At 38.9% G+C, this 19,166-nt stretch overlaps 2 protein-coding genes across 3 annotated transcripts in view; both read right to left on the bottom strand.

The window, feature by feature from the left end:
* The window catches only part of LOC6567151, a 51,822-nt gene extending 45,163 nt beyond the window's left edge, over nt 1-6,659 (bottom strand). For both annotated transcript variants that reach the window (XM_043214639.1, XM_032739614.2), the window contains exon 1: nt 6,387-6,659. The gene's annotated coding sequence lies outside the window, so the exon portion shown is untranslated. The remainder of the gene's footprint in view (nt 1-6,386) is intronic.
* A 2,392-nt stretch (nt 6,660-9,051) lies between these two features.
* On the bottom strand, nt 9,052-11,737 carry LOC6567135. The gene is made up of 2 exons (XM_001993463.3): nt 11,043-11,737; nt 9,052-10,796 (listed from the first exon to the last, which is right to left on the bottom strand). Exons 1-2 carry the CDS (start codon nt 11,696-11,698, stop codon nt 9,089-9,091), a joined length of 2,364 nt encoding a protein of 787 aa, XP_001993499.1. The 5' UTR covers nt 11,699-11,737; the 3' UTR covers nt 9,052-9,088.
* Between the last annotated feature and the right edge of the window lie 7,429 nt (nt 11,738-19,166).

Raw genomic sequence — 19,166 nt, forward strand, 5'->3', positions numbered from 1 at the left:
TTATTTAACCACGTGGAAACATCATCAGTCGAAAGAGCTGCTTTCAAACTGCTAGTCATAATCCATTTAATCTAGTCAATTACTCGAGGGCATACTGAACTCCCAGGGGGGAGGATATAATCTAAAAGGCAATTTATATTTATTAAATATGGAACATGTAAAAGCCACTTAAAGTGTATCATTTATTGATAAAAACAGTGCCTCGACAATGTCATGCAAATAATTACAGGTGCTCTATGGTGCTGCAGGGGGTGGCTGTATGAGCTGTAGAGGGTTGCACGAGGTTGCTGCAGCGTCAGCCAAGCGCAAACAGAACATAATTAGAGCCACAGTCATATAGAACATTGTGCATAGGGCCGCTGGGCCGCTGGGCCGCTCTCTGGCTGCAGATACTTTTGTATCTATGCACACGAATATAAGTACAACAAATAAAAAAGTGAAATAAAGAACAAAACATAGCTACAAACGCTGGAAAGGCAATTGTTAACAACATGTGTAGGCCATGTAGCCACGACAACCAACACGGCATAATGCGACACAAAGTTCCGCTAGAGTGCCCAGCAAAAGAGGCACAGACCCATTGCCAGATACCAGTTGCCGGTTGGCAGTTACTGGTTACCATTTGCCAGTTACCAGTTACCAGTTACCAGTTACCAAACTCAGTCCCAGGGCCCCAAATGCGACGTGTGAGCGGCAATGGGCACGACTGCACTTTTATCTCCAGCCAAATGGGCTGCGGGAGAAAGGTTCTTGGCCAACAAACAAAACAGACAAAAAACCCAACAATGTTTCTCAATTTTGTTTTTTGTTTTGTTTTTTTTCTTTTTTTTGTTTGAGTTTTGACTGTTTTTGCTGCTACTTTGGCTGTTGCTGGGTAATTGTTTGGACGTTGCCAACAAGCAGCAACAGCAGCAGCAATCGCAACTTTTGGCCAAATAAACTGCAAGTGCAAGCACTAACCTGGTTCTGCGCTGGCTCACGAGTTTATCCAATACCCTTTAAGCAATGATTGAGCTGGTAACTCAAAAAATTCGTGCTTCGATATTAAGTATTAATATTACTTTATGTATTACAAATATATATACAATGTTATTGTCATGTTAGAAAAATTCTCGATTCCTAAATTAATTAAGTTGTTTAATATTAAACTTAAATTAAGCGAATAGAATATTTTGAATTAATTTATATTGTAGTCGTATAATTTAAATCTAATATATCACAATATCATAACATTTAATATGAAATCTTCAAATGTTTTAGAAGTGCAGCATTTTGAATATCTTTGTATTACAGTTCAACAAATATACTCCTAATTTTAAATGCCTTTCACCTAAATACACTAAATTTTAAACAAAAATGTCTCTAAACATTTTTGGATATCGATTTCAAATTCCATTAATATAATGAAATTATTAAAAGCAAATAGAGCAAATATTATATATTACAAACAATACATTTTTAATTTACTTAAACAAAAATATAAGAAATAAGAATTAAAATTATAAAAATATGAATTAGAAATTATGAGTTGATCAACGTTCAAAACTTAAACATTAAAAGGAAACATAAATTTATTGATAGTGTTCTAAACAAATCTTTTAAGCATAAACACAACCACGTGAGACATTTGCAAATAATATATTTATTTAGCTAATAGGGTATCTCAACGTCACATGTTTAACTCAACTGGTTGGGCATAGTTTTTGTGGAAATTGATAGATCATTTGGGATTCAACATCTTCAATGTGCAACGAGGCAGACTCAAATATTCAACCAGTCACTCAGACAGTTAGGGAGTGGGTAGGGAGGGGGTGTTGCATGAGGGTGTAGTTGGGGAATGCATACAGGCAATCGAAACGTGACTCCTGCGCTCACTTTGAGAACTTTGTCTGACCCCACGGCCCTTTGCCAATAAAGCACCAGTCGAAAACCTACACGTACAACTTTTGTATGTTTTCAAGAATGTCTATGTGTGTGTGTGTGTGTGTGTCTGTGTGCATAAATACCTTTTTCACTGGTGCACATTTTCATAAATTTTTAAGTAGCCTAGTGCAGCGGGGGCCGTGTTTGCTTTTTGACAACGTCGTTTAACCTGACACATTTCATTTATTTTGCAGCCAAACGCAATGGTTTGTTGCCAGAGACGGGCAATGTTTTGGGCACTTGTTGGCCATGTTAACATGAAAGTATTGCAAGAGCTTAGAGAACACGTTTTTACCATACGGTTGGATTGATTTATTTAAATCGATAACAAAATTGAATTTTCAGAAAATATTATTTAATATTTGTTTCTGTTTTCTACTCAATATGTATCTTTAAAATTTGAGTGAAATAATAAATTAAAAATATTTTTAAATAGTCACAGCTTTGGTATAGCTTTGGTATTTATATATATTTTGCAAGTTTTAAGTGTGCATGTAAGTTCGCCTTTCGAATGCATTCAAGCGTTACAAAAATGAGTCTAAATCTTAACGGTCCCACCCGACTCTAATGCAAAGTTTTTGGGGCTCACTTGGCAACTGGCATTCAAGCAGCGCAACTCGAGAATTATGGTAAATGCATTGCCTTGGATTAGCATAAGCGTGTCCCCAAGAATTCCTCTGTTTGCCAAAGAACAAAAAAAAAAAATGTCGAAGCGGAAACCAAATGAAATTAATGAAGCATAACAACGAATCGAGCAAGCGTACAAACTTTCGGCTACTTTGTTTGAGTTACGTTTGAGCCAATATACAATACATACAAAAAGACGAGAAGAGGCATTGAGGAGGCGGGCAAAAATGTCCAGGCCAAAACCACAGCCCAGTCAGGCCTTTTATGTAGCTTACAACGGCGCAACTGTTGCTCTGGCCCTAACCAATATTTATGGCTTATCAATTTGCGGGTTACTTGCAAAAAGGGAAAACTGAGGGGGACATCAGCAACAGAAGGCAGCATTTCCTTGGGGGCGTAGGAGCGTAGCAGATTCAATTAGCAGATGCTCGAAATCTTTGCCTTGTCTTTAATAAAGGACGCAATGTTTGTAAATAGTAGCTGCCCAGGGCAAAAATTGCGCATACGCAGCGTAATCGATTTAATATATTGTTTATCGACTCAACATAATAATTTCCAGAGCCGCATACAGTCCGAAGGATATACATACATAAATTTTAATTAAATTCCATGCCTGGCGTTAACTTTAATAATTTTGTAACTTTTTCTGCTATTGTTTTTGCTGCTTTTTGCTGCTTTTTGCTGCTGCCTCTGTCAGCGCCAGCAGCATTTTCGTCACGTTCTTCTTCTTCTTCTTCTTACCACTGCTGTCCAGCGGTGCGGCAGCGTGTAAATAAATAAATGTGCAAAAGCCAGGGGGCTGGGGGTTGTAAGGGGCTTGGTTAACTGTTTGTCTTGCTAATTAAAGTTGCCCTTAAGAGCAGTGTGTGTGTGTGTGTGTGTGTGTGTGTATCTGGCAGATACTTTGTGCAAATCAAAGTGTGTCTCCCAGCAGGTGAACAACACATAGTCAAATATTGGGGCAGAGAAGAGCTGGGTGTGAATGAGACAATTTGTTGTGCTTTAATAATGTTAATTGCTTCTCGGCTGGCCAACTTTCTTTGAGGAGCCTAATTGATGTGCGCATCTTCTTTTTTGGCTTTGGGCTCGGCAATATCTTGACCTAAGCTAATTAGCTGATGCTTGGCATCTGCTTTTACACATGTTTATTTCAGCAGGTAAACCTCATTGTTTATTTACAAGTTGTGCGAGTGTTGTCTTATTTGTTTATTTGCCAAATCGCCTGTTTTTGTTGCTGATATCAAAACTTGTGTTTATTTGATTATGATTCTGCTTCCAGGTATTTAGCTTGAAATAGAATATGAGTATTGATTAACAGCACAAATGTGATTTATCAAATATTAGAGATGTGATCGAGACCACTAATTATTCTTAATGTAATTTATTAGTCGACAAATTAACAATTTTAAACTCAGACTTAATACACAATCCTATTATTCCAATTCATTAACTTAGCTTGTTCTCAATTATTCAAATTCTCAGGTAATCTGCATAATCCACAGCTAATTTGCTTGCTTAAACCCTAATCCAATTTAATCTACAAATAAAAGCAAGCAACTATTGAGCTATCATTTCAGTAGCGTGCTGATTCTGTCAGTGAATTAATTAAGTACATTTTGCGATTGCAGCAAAAAAAAACAAAAAAACAAAAAAACAGAAAGAAGAAGCAGTCAATGTCAATACTTAAATTGCCAAAAGTGGCCATCTGAGCAGCTGGTGTGCTTATCGACTGTGTGCACTTATGTAATTGAAAGTGTCACTGGCCATTGAAGTCATAAAATGTAAAATCAATGAAGCCAAATGACGTTTAAAGTTGCAAACAGCAGCTGTCGCAGCTGAACGATACATATGAAAAGTGAATGAGTTGCCGCGAAATCGAAGACAACAATTGAGCGACAGCAGCGATGCGGAAGCGAAAGCAAAACCAAATCGATTCACCGTTGCGAACTTTCTTGCCACACTCGCCACATCGATGGGTAGCATGCTGCGTATACGTAATATTTGTGTATACATTTGCTGACAAGCGTCTGACATCTTTGCTTCCTGTTTATTAGTTATTATAGCCCATCGAATCCACCGAATCTGACTGACTGTCAACAGTGCCGACGTCGTGTGTGGGCGTTAACTTTATTTTGCACTCTTAGGTTGGTTCTGTGCCGTCTGCCAGCTAACCCAGTGGGCTGTGCAGGGTTAACTTGAACTCTGCTGCCAATGCAAATTCAGACTGGCAGCGTTGTCTTCTGTTTTATCTGCTGCACCCATCTGCGCCTGCCAGCTTGTCTCGACTCGACTCGCATCCAAGTCACAGACGGCGTCGGAGTTGGAGTTGGAGTAGGAGTCGGAGTCGAAGTCAAAGTCGAAGTGGCAGACTCGGTTTCTTGGTGGAGCTCAGTGCGTGTCTGCAACTTTGTTTTAACAAGTGATAAACTTGTCGCTTGTCGTCTGCCTTGTGTCCGTCTGCAACTGCAATCGCAACTGCAACTGCATCTGCAACTGCATCTGCATGTTGTTGTGGGCTTAAGTCCCTGTCCACCTTTTATTATTAGCAGAACAACGCCTCTGCAGCGTGTCTAGTTAGCAACTGCGACTCTTGCTGCAGTTGAGCAACTATTGCCGTGCCCTGTGGTAAATAGTTAAGTGCAAATTGCATGGCTAATTTGAGCTGTTGCACTGTTGACAAGCTGACCGCAGAGCAGCGCACGCATTAGACACTCAGAGGTGTGAAATGAGCCAGTGTTGCATGGATAATGTGCAGACTACTTCAACCTCCCACTCTTATCCCGCCAAAAGCTACGCAGTTTCATGGCTGATCACTTAGTTTTGGTTTTTGCGAGCACAGCCCACAAATTCTGGCTGCTGCACTTTGGGGCAGTGCACAAAATCAAGTGAATAAACATTAAATTATAAACAACTAAATTGTGCAAATCTGGGCCAAATCATAAACACTAGTTGTTCACTGAGAGTATTTCAAGCTATAAAAGCCAAAGTAATTAAAAACAGAACTCTTGAATAGCGAAAAGCCAAATATCAATTACCAAAATCAACAGAAAAACAGTAACAAAAGCAAAAATCAATTTATAACAGAATATGCAGAATTAAATAACCTTCTAAAAAAAAACTTAAAACACTTTTATTGTTATTATAATTATTTAAAAAAATGTTTTATTTTAATGCATAACTTTTGAAACTAATAACTATTTTTTATTTATTATTATTTATTATAAATATAATTTACTATTTATTATTATTTTTCTTTACCGAAAGACACGCTTGAAAACAAGAAAAATATTTTGTTTACATTTGGATACCCTTCTAAGGTGAAAATTGAAAATGAAAGCAACTCAATCATTAAGTTAATTTTTCTGCAAATGCTTACAAATCCATTTGTATGGCAAAGCGTGACAGAACTCAAATATACCAGACAAGAGTGAAAAACAAGTCTAAATAGCATCTTTAAAAACGCAAAACCAATCAAGAATCATAAACATTTAAGTGTTAAACTTAAAGTGCAGTAAAAAGTAGGTGGGGAGAAAAATATAAAACAACAGCGTGGAATAGGCACTAAAAAGGTAAGAGTCATAGCCAATTGTTGGCTGTTAGCCGCATTCAGTTAACTGCAAGCTATTTTGTCACCCATTTGGGTAAATTTGAGTTACTACTATTTAATCGATTGATTAGCATCCATGAATGGATATTGACCCAAGTAATGAATTTGAAATGCACTCAAGTGTGCAACTACCCGACTCGACTCCCTTTGCACCACCAAAGAGATCGAACTTAAATTTACAAAATTTATCACTTTAAAGTTGAGGCGTATTTTGGTATTTGAAACATACATTTTTCTTCTTACAACTCCATTAGCATGCGGAGCAGCTGCGACTTCATGATGTGTGTATTTTTGTGGCCTATGCCAATTAACTTGCAACTGTTAACGTTTCGCACGTTCTATAAACGATTTGGAGCAGACCGCACTCCTCTCTCACTCCACTCCACTCCACTCTCTCTCTCTCTCTCTCTCGCTCGCTCTCTTTCACTCCACAGCACTGCACTTCAGCTCACACCTCAGTTATGCATGAGCCAAATCTTTTATCAATTTCTCAACTTTGCAAACAATTTGTTTAAACAATATACTTTTAGCGTAGTTGCAAATTTTTATTTTTTATTATTATATGCTGCCTTCCTATGCACTAAATATTTCTTTTTGTTAAATTTCACATCATTTAAAAAACTGTTCATGAAACTCAAATTCAAATCCAAGCAGCCACCAAATGATTCAGTTAGCTGTAACTCAGTGTGTTGTATGCCAAGTTGAGCGAGCGATGCGTGAACCGCGCGCGACGAGACTCGTTTGTTGACTGACGCTCGCAACACACTTGCTCGAAGTCAGCTGGCCGGGCTGGCTGTCGTCTGGTTACTTGGTTGGTTGGTCGGTTGGTTGGTCGGTTGGGAAGTCAACAATGTTCGAAAGCAACGCAGCAGCTGCAGACTGCGAGGGTGGCTGTCGCAGAGGCGTTCAAAGTAAACTAAAAACTAAATCGAGATCTGAATACATTATTTGCTCAAAGCTCAGTAAAAAGCTCAGTCAGAGTTAAGCAGAAATGTGAATAGGACCTTAATAAATTATTTTTAATAAATGAGAAATATTAATTATAATTGTCACTACTTTTTTTTAATTTTTATTAATATACAAATAGTGTCTGAATTGAATTGTTCAAATATGTATTTGCAGAATTTAAGTAGTTTTATTTAAAGTATCAAAATTCTTGACCAGAAAAGCATAGCTCTAAAAAATATAATTTTCGCAAAAATCTCATTTTGTTATTATTAAAATATATATATGGTTCCTAAAAGTGCCCCAGAACAAATGAAAAGCGCAATAAACATGTTAAATGCTGCTTAGCTGATGAGATAAAAGCCGTTGGCAATGTTGGCGCAACAGGCGCTGTTAGACATCAAACATGTTGCATTGTTGTATTGTTGTATTGTTGAGTTGTGCGTTGCAACAACGAACAGTTCGAAGAGATTTGTTTCGTTAGAATTGTTAAATTATAAATGATGAACTATTGTTATGGCTTTATTTAACGACCCTGTCCAAACAGCCCGTCCAATGAGCTAAGGATTATGCTAATTAGAAATACAACAACTCAGATAGAAATATGAATAGTTTTTGCTGATTTGTTGGAGAGTCGCAACGGGTTTTGAGTTATTGCTGCCGTGTGGGTGGTGGCAGCAGCAAGCTGTTGCTGCTTGTGTTGCATGTGCCTCATATTAATTGCAGTGCTTACGACTGAAATCGCCCACACAGCAAATAAAACAAACAGCAAAAGTTGCATCAGTTGTCGACCCACTTGCACAAAGCCAAAGATGGAGATGATGGAGTTGGAGCTGAAGCTGAAGCTGAAGCTGCTGGAAATGGAAATGGAAATGGTGAACGCCTACCTGGCGAACCCCACACGAGCGTGTCCAGTTGGACAAACCCTGCACCTGGAGACCTCTGGGTCTTCCTCTCCTGCCTGGCCACCGGCCACCGGCCACCGGGCACCGGGTACCGGGCACCGGGTACCGGGCACCTGGGACCACTCTAACTTTAGTATGACGACGAATTTGCATTTATTTACATTGCAAGGCGCATGATTAAGCAATAAATTCACACGATCTGGCAAAACTGTGGCTTTTGTTGCTATTGTTGTTGCTGTTGCTGTTGCAACTGTTAACGGTACATGCTGCACTCTATACTACTACTACAACAACAATAACTACTCCTACAATTATTATTTTTATTATTATTTGTTATGCCTTGGCAATCATATTTGTATTTCCAATTGCCAAGCGGAAGCCATTCAAAAATAGTGCGACAATTTCAAGCCAAAGGAAAATGAATTTGGAATTGCTGGGTCATTGTACGGTCAAATGGACTTGTGACCCTGTGGTGATCAACAGGTGTGCCCAGAATAAGCTGAGTCATTGCTTGCATTCAGCTACAACGCGAAATGAGATAGTTTTGACCTTTCCATTTAGCATAAATGCTTAGACCAAAAAATATAATTGAGTAAACAAACGAGAATCCAAAGCAAGTTGATTTAATTTATTATTTTATTACTATTTTATTACTTATCATATATTTTAACCAGTATATATTTATCTTTGTAGTAATTTAAGATTCCAGAAAGTTTAGTCAAATTTGAAATATTTTTTACACAAATTTAAAAGCAAACAATTCAAACAGATTCTTTCTGCAATTCTAACTCTGCACTTTAAATTTAAACTGTTGAAATTCTCAAGCACATTGATATAATTAAATCTATTATATATAACTATTCTATTAATTATTTTTAAATTTCGATAGACAAATTTACGATACAAATATTTCCCATAGAGATCAAAACAAGAATGTGTTTTTCTTTCCCGACAAATCTCACTCAAAATATTAGAAATTTGGTGTTTCCATAAAAAATCCACAACAACAAAAGAATATAAATAAAATTAAGGTGCACTGCTGAATGAAAGTTTAAAATTGTATTCAATATGCTTGAGCAGCTTACATTTCCTTCTGTTTCTGGAAATAATAATGGCGATTCCCTGGTCCTGGTAGGAACAAATGCTCGCGGAACTCCTCCGCAGTGAAAGCGCTCGTGTTGTAAATGAATGTTTGATTGCTCATATGGGAGGAGGACCTCGAATATATTTCGGGCACTGGTTGGGCTTCTGATTTCTTGGCACCGAGCACTGTCCAAATGTCCAACTCCTCCTCCTCCTGTTCCTCCTTGACCTCCTCCACGACGATTTCCTCTGTGGACGACTCGGGTAGTCGATTCTTGATGCACTCCTCCCACTTCGACTGCTGGTCCTGAATTTTGGCCTTAATGGGATGCTTGAGTCCAGCCAGATAATCCAAAAGACTGTTTTCCGTTTGAGTCTCGTCGCCCAAATAGGGATGCTGTTTCTCGTAATTGTTGCGGCGCACGATGAGATCCGCTTCGAACTCCTCGTCCGTGTCCAGATCGCAAGCGCGACAATCGATGTGTGTGACCTTGTGGTTGGTCTGCAGACCGCAAATCACCTCACGGCCCACATGGGGATTCAGCTTAATCGCCGCCATATCTAATCCATGCAATGGCCTGTGATTGCGCAACAGAAAGCTAATAACTCCAGCGATCCGGCCAGGCTCAGCCATGGCGCCATTGATATTCAGCTCCCACACATGATGTGTGCCAACGATGTCATGGACGAGCAGGTACAGGCCATATTCCCCGATTGGGTTGTGTGACAAGCCCAGATACTCCAGTGGCTTGCCCTCGGGCTCCTGCAAGGCTTGATACTTGAGCGCATGTCCAATGGCCTCGAGTGCGCCACGCTCCAGTTTGTTGTACTCCAATTCCAATCCCTTCAGCATAGTCCTTCGCTCCAGGAGCATCTCCAAGGCAATGGCACAATTATCGTTTAGCTGATCGTAGCCAAAGTCAACGATCTCCAGATTGTCCAATTGCTTGAGGACACGCACCAAGATCAGCATCTTGGTTTGATCCATGCAACTGTTGCGCAATCGGAAGACCCTCAGCTGTTCCAGGGTGCGCAATCCCTTCGCCAAATGAATCATGTCGTCATAGGAGAAGTTCAGATGCCGCTTGTGATATTCGAGCTCCATTTTGGGACCCAGGAACTCGATGGTCAGTGAGGCCAGCCGATCGAAATATCGCACAAAGCTCAGATCAATGTGATGGCAATGCTTGGCTGGATAATCGTAGCGTTTGATGCGACGCAACAGTTTCTCCTTGTTGCGTCCATCCGCTATTTTGTCCACACCATCGTCCGGCTCTGGGTCCACAGCCAAATCGAATACGCCGTCGATGGCCTTCTGCGGCTTCTTCTTTTTCTTCTTCTTTCGCTTGGGAGCCGGCTCGGGTGGCTGGCGCCGCAGTTCACGACTCTGGTTGCGCCTCTCGTGCTCCTCCCTCTTCTCCTGCTGCAGGTTCCTCAACTGCTGTCGAGCCGCATTGCGAGCAGCGCGCGCCTCTCGGCGCTTTGCTTGGAAATCATCTTGAAAGGCATCCCTTATGTGAATAACCGTTCGACTGGGCTTTTTATGGAAACTGCTCGAGGTGACTCGTGATTCAACATGAACTGCTTTCGGCGCGAGCGAAACGCCCAATCGGAGTTTCGTCTTGGACGTTTGCATAACCGATTCCTCCTCTTCCTCAGCCTCAACCTTCTCCTCCTCCTCCACCTCCTCGTCGTCAGCTGTATCCCTGTATATATTAAATCGAACTTGCCATTAATCTGGTCTTAAATTACTTTGAGATTACTTAAAAGATATTTCTATTTTATCCTATTGAAAAATCAAATTATTTTTCACTCAAGTTTTTTTCTGAAATTTTACGAGATTTCTATTTTCATTATTTTAATACTAATCACTTTCACCTTGACTAATCTGTCTCAATTCCAATGGAATGGAAGTTCACAATAATATTTAAAATAAAATGTATTCTGATTACCTTTCATCACTGGATATTTCGGATAATATGGATTCGGCAGAGGTCACATCCAGTTCAGATTCACTTTCAACATAATGCATAAATGCATTCTCCGTCAGCGATTGCAGATGGCGAATGTGCATCGTTCTCACATATTGGCGCACCATGTAGCCCAGCTCAGCCATCTCCTTCTCGGGCCAGTAGGCGGCTGGGCAGGATTCGACAAGCTCCACATACTTGAGGCTGATGCCCTGACCCTTCCAGTCGTACTCATCGAGTTTCTTTAGTGACAGGCATTTGTCCGAGCTCTTGGCGAGCACCACCCGACGCCAGAAACGCACATCGTCTACAAAATAGCAATCCTTCAGCGGCAGATTCACGTCCAGGGCATCGTAATGAATGCGAAACTTAAGTGGATCCTGTTTCACAGGTGGCGCAATGTATCTGGTGCCCATTTTGGCCAGGGCACGCACACACAGATTGGCCAAGGTGCCCAAGCGTTCGTTCTCAATCGATGCCTCGGCGTAAACCTCGCGATTCCGCTCGCTGTGGAGTCGCCTCGTTCCCTTGGAGGTTCGGTAGAGCTCATATTCCCGCAGCAGCTCCGGCTCATTGGGTATGCCAAAGATATTTAAGTTTGCCGGTGGCAAAAACTCTGACTCATCCTCATCATCCATGGCGACGAAGCTTAAAGTGAATTGTGTGTTTTTTACTCAAATGAACAATTCTCGTTTTTTGTTAATTTTGGTGTGTGTAGAGAGTTTAACTGACTGGCGCAAATTCTGTATTTTTTTTTAAATATTTATAAATGCAGACTTGACCGGATATATATTAGAGCTTTATTTAATACAACTGACATAAGTTTGGCAATGCCGTACTTTAATGTACTTCTGAATGTATTGCTATTTAGTTATTTGTTTCTTGTATCGATTCTAGAAATCTTCATTTGACCAGATCTTGATTTTGAAAAGTAAATAAATATATAGATTTATACGAGCTTTATTTAATGCGACAGTGAAATGTAAATGTAGAAATACAAACTTACTTTTGAGCTGAATAACAATTTAATTAGTTATTTATTCGGTTATTACTATCTACTTAATTTTATTAAAAGTAGCAAATATATTTTAAGAAATATTTAAAATACAAAAAGAGTTTTTCTACTTATAAAAAATGGTTTTATTTATTTATTTTGAAAGCAATTATAACAACCAGAACATTTTTCAAGTCTTAGGTCGATTTTGTTCGAGTGTACATGGCAAGAGGAAACTTTCTGCCTACCTTATTATCTCTCTTCCTCTCTCCCACTCCCACTCTCAATCTCTATGTGTTCCTCTTTGTCTCACTCAGCCCTCTCTCTCTCTCTCTCTCTCTATTACTAGCTTAATCCCAAGTTGCTCAAATTGTAAATACTTACATTCTAAATGGCTTCATTGCTTGGCCTGGCGAATAACTTCTTCGTTGGACTTAAAATGAGCTGCCCCTGTGGCGCTTGAGAGCTTGGCTTTGGCGCTGGCGCTGGCGCTGGCGCTGGCCTCAGACCCCGGCCTACCGAGGCCCAAAACCCAAACACGAACCCGGGTCTGACCTCGAGGCACGCCAACATCAGTAACATCAAAAACTTAAACGACAACGACGCATTGTTTCCACCACAGATGCTCTCTGCTCCCTCCCTCTCTCCCGCTCCCTCTCTCGCCCTCTCTCTCTCTCGCTCTCTTGAGGGCTTTGTCTCTGTCTAACTGCGTATCAGTCTGGGGCTGCAGTTGATGATGATGACTTAATCGTTGATCTGAGTTCGCATAGGTGGGCGTTATAGTGATTTATTATTCCGCTTGGACACGCACTATAAAAAACGGACTGGCTCAGCCATAAAAGAAGCAATTCAACGAGTTCGCCCTAGCAACGAATTGTCAATGCACTTAAAAAAACAAAAAAAAATAAAAAAAAAAAGGAAAAAGTAAGAATCGAATGAAATTAAGTACATTGTGCTGAACTCTCTGATTATTCTGGAATAAAATAAAATTAATTAAACTATTTTTGTTTATATTCGTATGTATTATTATGCCTATTTATGTATTCATTCTTTTACATACTCATATTAACACTCATATTCACACTTATGCTCCTCTACATACTCATATTCATACTGATTTTTTTTTTAATTTGCATATTCATATTCATTTTCATAGTCATATTCATATTTATATTAATATTCATATTTATAGTCATATCCATATTCATATTCTTCTTCTACTGTATAATACTCTATTATTCATATTCAAGTAGATGCTCGTATGTATTATATTTATTTATATTTATTCACAGGCATGCACTGTCTACCTCACATTTCGCAAATGTAGCTTGCAGTATTCTCAACGTGCTGGCCAAGTTAACATGCAAATGCATAGGCAAAATAACAGTGCATTTTAAAACGGTAGGAGGTCTAGGTCTGAATAAAAAATTTAAAAAAATAAAACAAATAAAACCAGTTGAGTGTGCGACGTTTTAACTTGTTTGGCGCTGCTGTTGCTGTTGCTGTTGCTTTTTGTTTAAGTTTACTTTACTTATGCCTGACTTTAGTTTGCCCTACTGCTTTAATTTCTAGCTCAGTTTGGGGCCGCTTGATTGCTCCCGGGCTGGGTGGTAAAAGCACCCCGCTTCTCCCGCCCCTTTGGTCTCGGTGTCGGTGTCGGTGTCGGTGTTGATGTCGTTGGTGTTGGTTTTGGTGTTGGCAACTGGGTCCTTGCTGTTGCCCAGAACCGAGCCTTCAAATTATATACATATATCACAGATGGCGGTCGCAGCTGTGCGCCAGTTTTCAGCCGCTTAACGCTGCAATGCCATAATCATCATCATCGTCATCAGCATCTTTTTTCTCATAAAAGAAAGAGACGGGGACACACACCATTTATTTATGCACTTGACTTACGAGGCGCGCCGCCAGGCCAATTGTGTTGCCAAGGGGGCTGTGGGATGGGTGATGGGGATGGGGATGGGGCATCATGTGCGAAAGGGCCACCCTTAATGAGCGTATCATATTTCACACATGTCTGCGCCGCTGCTTAAGCAGTCAACACCTTTGTCGCCTCTGCATCTTCTTCTTCTTCGTGCTTTGTTGATAAGTTTTCGAGTGCAACTTACAAATGGTTTGTGAGTGCACTCTGCACAGACAGGAGCAGTAGTTGTGAATCATTGTTGAATGCTAGACAGCAAGTGGCACAAGATTAAACTTCACTTTTGCCTACAGTAAATAAATAAATAATTCTTAACTGACTCGTTGAAAAAGTTTTGCACAAAACTTGCTTCGAAGAGCATTAAAAGTTTTTAAGTTTTACAACTTGCTTAAGGGTATTTATTATAGAGTATCTACTAGTAGTATTAAATTATACAAGTTGTCGGATGCAACTGTGAAGAGAGATACAAGAAATAACTAAATACAGAAAGTTAATTCTTAATTGGTATAAATAATATACTCTCATATCTATCAGTTGCCACAACATCTAGTTAATTGAGTTAGCCAGTTATAAGACAAAGTTCTCAAATTTGTATTTTACTTAGACTGAAAATCAAATTTGAGGCAGCTTAAGTTCGCTGCAATCTTTTAATTTTACTAATTCAAAAATAATTAAAAATATACAGAAATAATTTCCTTGAATTTGAATTGAATTGAATTTTAAATTCGATATAAAAGTATACTAAGACTATTTTTAAAGTATTTTATTATTTATTTTTCATTGTATTTAAAATTATACTAAAGTATATATAATAAACTTATATATATAATTTGCGTGGCTTCAGCAATTTTTTCCAAAGAGCACCTCGCATTTAACTAAACCAAATTTTGATGGAGCTTAAAACCGTCAAAATCAAATTTGAAAGCCATTCGAATAAGCTTGGCAAGAGTTCATACATCGTGTAGATTAGTTTGTGTAAACAGAATAAATATAAGTATTATGTAGTTAACAACTTGAGCAGCCTATGAAAAATTAATCTCGAAATGCCTTCCGTCTAATAAGTTAGGCAACAGTTGTGTCAGCTGCGATTATCAAGTAACCAACTACAATAAGTCTGCCCTTGAAATGAAGTCATAAGCAGCATAATTGCTGTAAATGGAGCGTTCTCAAGAACACACACACACACACACACACATCTAGGGCCAGCTTCAGCTGTGTGGAGCGCCGGTGTCGTAATCATTAGGCACGTAAGCAATTAGACTTGATGTTAAATGAGCTGCAGCAGATACGTCAAGGAGTTATGGCTGCGAATGAGATGAAGATGTGGCTAAAAGAGATCAAGAGGTGAGTAGTGCAAAAATGATGTGGAACTAAGCAGATTGTAATGTAGAAAACGAAAATCTGCGCTTCAGATGTGGCCATAATGACAAAGACCTGGCCAGAAAGCAACAGCAGTAGCAACATCATCGAAAGCGCTCTTTGCTTGAAAGACACGCACATTAATTATGTTAATGCAACTGTTGCACATTCTGACACAGAGAGACAGGCGGAGATAGAAAGAGGCAGAGCGAGAGAGAGAGAGAGAGAGAGAGAGAGAGAGAGAGAGAGAGAGGGAGGGAGAGGGAGGGAGAGAGGGAGAGAGGGAGAGAGTCAAAAAAGTCACATAACTCATAATGCCAATTCCTCTTAATGTCTGTAGTCTGAAGTCTTGGCCAGACATAAGAGCACTAGAACTTTAAGCACGACTTCATTAAAACTTGTGCAGCATTTTGTCTTCTTAGCCCGGACAGGCCGCAAGCCAGCCAGTCAGCTAGCCAGCCAGCTAGTCAGCATGGCTAAGGAATCAGGACAAAGTCGCTGCCAAATCCAAACAGAGAAACAGGCAAACAGGCAAACTGGCAAACTGGCAAACAGACAATCTGCAGCCGTGTCTAATGACTACAAAAATAGCCAAATGCAGTTTAATTTATTACCCAACGCCAACAACTGACCATGTGAGAACTGCAATGTCCAGTTTTCAGTGTTCAGTGTTCAGTGTTCACATATCCCAGCGAGTGTCGCCCAAAAAGTTAGTTAAATTATTACTTTCAATTCATTTGATCTCTTAAAGACCATTTAATTATTATTTATAATAATAATATTTCTTTAAAAAAATATCGCGTTAGTTACACGTATAAACTTAAAGTGTTCTGTGGTAAATCAATAATAATACTTAATAATAATAATAATACTTTTTCCCCTAATTTTTCAAGTATGACGTTTAAGCGAGCTGAGGATAAAGCATACATTTCCAATTAGAAAAGTTACTTAAAAGTTTTCAAACACTAATTCTAATCATCTAATTTGAATTATATTGAGTTGTCTTTTCATAATATGATATGAAAAAGCAAAGCTGCCTTTGCGAAAGTTGTGAAGAGGAATCCCGACGGAATTTTAAATATAACCGAGTAAAGTTTTAAAAAAAACTTGAGCTGTGGCCAGCGAAAAACATATTTAAATAATACGATAACTTTAATTATTCCTGAATATTTCTTAAAAATTGCATTCACTTCGACATCTTCGATATCTAACAATTAAATAATTAATCTTACTTATAAAAGTCACATTTGTTTAAGCAAATTTATAACGATTCTGATTTAGGCAACATTTTGAATGATTTACAATTCGAGGATGCTTAGGTATAGGAAAATTTATACTTAACGGGAAAATTGTCAAAGTTATAGATTTTAAGACCGCTATATAATATTTTGAAAGTAATTCTAATTTTGTGCTTTAACTTCATTCCTTGCAAGTTGCTTCTGCTTCTGCTTCTGCTTTTGTTTAATTTCATTCTTTTGTTTATCTTCATCTATAAATTAGCTAAGATTTAATCTTGTTCAAATAGTTGTTGGAAGTATTTCCTCAAAAATGCATTGATTAATATGAATTTAGAGAGCACACACATTATTAGCAGCTTAATTGGATATTTAATGCAACAGCCTCTTTCAGCCATCAATAGAAGCCTGCAGCGTCTGGTTTACCCTGGTTTCGCCACCGCTCCACTGCCCCCATCATTATAGTGTTGCATGTGTAAAAGTTGCATTTGGGGGGAGTCGCAGCAGGGCAGCAGTTGAGTGATTTATGCTTGCAACTTGCTGCGTCGCCTCTAACTCTAAGCCTTATTTTTGTTATCAGCTAATTCGGAAATTGCTTGGTAAATACTGCTGCCATATTTACCCGTTGCCCCCGCCGAAATCAAGCGCAAATAAAGCAAAGGTTGCAAAGATTTGAGAGAGATATTTCGCAATGAATTATATATCTAATTTGGGGTCACCAACCTAATAATCGTGGTATTCACAGACTTTACATACTCTTCATATTTAGTATTAAAAATATAATTTATGTATAATTGTGAAATGTTAACGTGATTGAACCCCTGTAAATGCGCTGTGGTTTCTCCTAGGACTAGAACGAGGTGTGCACCCAGAGTCTATTAATAAACAACTAAATATATGTATATATATAGTCGACAGCGGGTGCAGTTCAAGGCCAACTGCAATCAGGCAATCAATCAAAAAATGAAAAGTAAAAATAAAATGAAAGTAAAAAAATGAAAAATTCTGACAAGGATTGCCTTGAAAGCAACCAAACCCCAAAACCAATTTGCTGTCCTGCGAACAATGCATAATTACTGATAATGATTTTGTGCATTGTTAACGTCGCAATAGGCCGTCTATTGTTCTGGCCACGAATGAGAATGCGAATGCGAATGCGACTGCGAATGCGATTATGAATTGGGCCTGGTAAACTGGCAACTCCTGCGCAATGATTGCCAGTTGCCCTTGCCAGTTGCAGGCTTAGTTATGAGATAGATGCAGTCGACGTTGGCAGTTGTTGGCCATTTTCTGTTCTCTTTGACGATAAAATAATAAAAATTGATTTGCGCATCAGAGGTTTGGACGATAAAATTTTACAACATTGCGCGTCATGTGAAATTATCATTAAACACGAGCTCATCCTCATCAACAGATCGCCACCCCTCCCCCCACCATCCCTCCCATAGCCCAATAGCAGGAGCCTGGCCTGTTGCAGAGATTACAAATCATAGTTAACGACTTGCTGTTAAGCTCACGACTCCCAGATTCCAAATCACAGATGAGACAAGTCAGACACGTGAGGCACAGATGCAACAGATGCAACAGATGCAAGCGATGCGAAAGGGGCAAAGGGGGAACTGGGAAAGAGGCAAGCTTTTGTTGTTCCTGTTGAAGGGGCAGCTATGAATTTCAATTAAACTCTTTCGATGCAATTATTCACACCTTGCCCCTTGTCGCGGTTGCAAGCAAACTAATTGAGCAGTCAAGTTGCATTTAGGCAATAGGGTGGATCAAGTAATCAATTACACCAATATTCACAGAAATTAGATTCCATTATGTTTTGCAACAAAAATAAAATACAGATGTAAACCCAATCAACACCAAATTGGTATTCCTTATCATCAGAATCGGTTCACTTTTAACAAATTATGGCAGCTGCGAGTTCTGCGATTTTACTAATGATAGCTGGATATTTTTACTAACATTGTTATTTTCCCTTAATATGTTCATCTTTTCTTGACCCCAAATATCTTGTTCCTAAATTTCAAAACGAATTCATAACGAAAAAATACGAATTTTCAACTGCACTTCGAAACATATTCAGATATGATTCTATGCTAACAAAAACAAATATTCCACTTATATTACTATTATATTAATATTATATTTGCTTTTGGCTTTTTCATCAGTTTATTTAACAAATAAAACTGGGACGGGATCGAATGCATCTATTGTCATCTCCCTCTCACTTGCACCATCAACAAATCTCATTTCATGTATCAGCGCGCTCTATCGTCAAAATACACAACTATTGTGATAAATGCCAACAAAAATACAAATGGTCTGATCTAGCTGGAAAAAGGCTAGGTTGGCACTACTGCTGTGCAAGACGAACCGACGTGAAGTTGGCTGCGAATGCGAGTACATGAACCAAAAGAGTCGTTTTCATAGCCGTCAGTCTTCAACAGACACAAACTGCACAGACAAAAGCTGAGTGGTGCCAAAGCGCCACCTATTCGAAATGAAGGTAACACACAAATATTTCATAACGATTTTATTTAAACAAATATTTAAGCAATTATTTAATTAAAAAAAAAACGATGACAAAAGAAATT

Source organism: Drosophila grimshawi, unplaced genomic scaffold, assembly GCF_018153295.1.
Source record: "Drosophila grimshawi isolate 15287-2541.00 unplaced genomic scaffold, ASM1815329v1 contig_1377, whole genome shotgun sequence".
Classification (NCBI taxonomy): Eukaryota; Metazoa; Arthropoda; class Insecta; order Diptera; family Drosophilidae; genus Drosophila; species Drosophila grimshawi.

What these genes read in the sequence shown, in the direction of transcription:
- LOC6567135 (XM_001993463.3), bottom strand. Translation starts at nt 11,698, where the DNA reads ATGGATGATGAGGATGAGTCAGAGTTTTTGCCACCGGCAAACTTAAAT. An exon ending in GAAATATCCAGTGATGAAAG is followed by an intron (nt 10,797 to 11,042) that starts GTAATCAGAATA and finishes TAATATATACAG; the next exon opens with GGATACAGCTGACGACGAGG.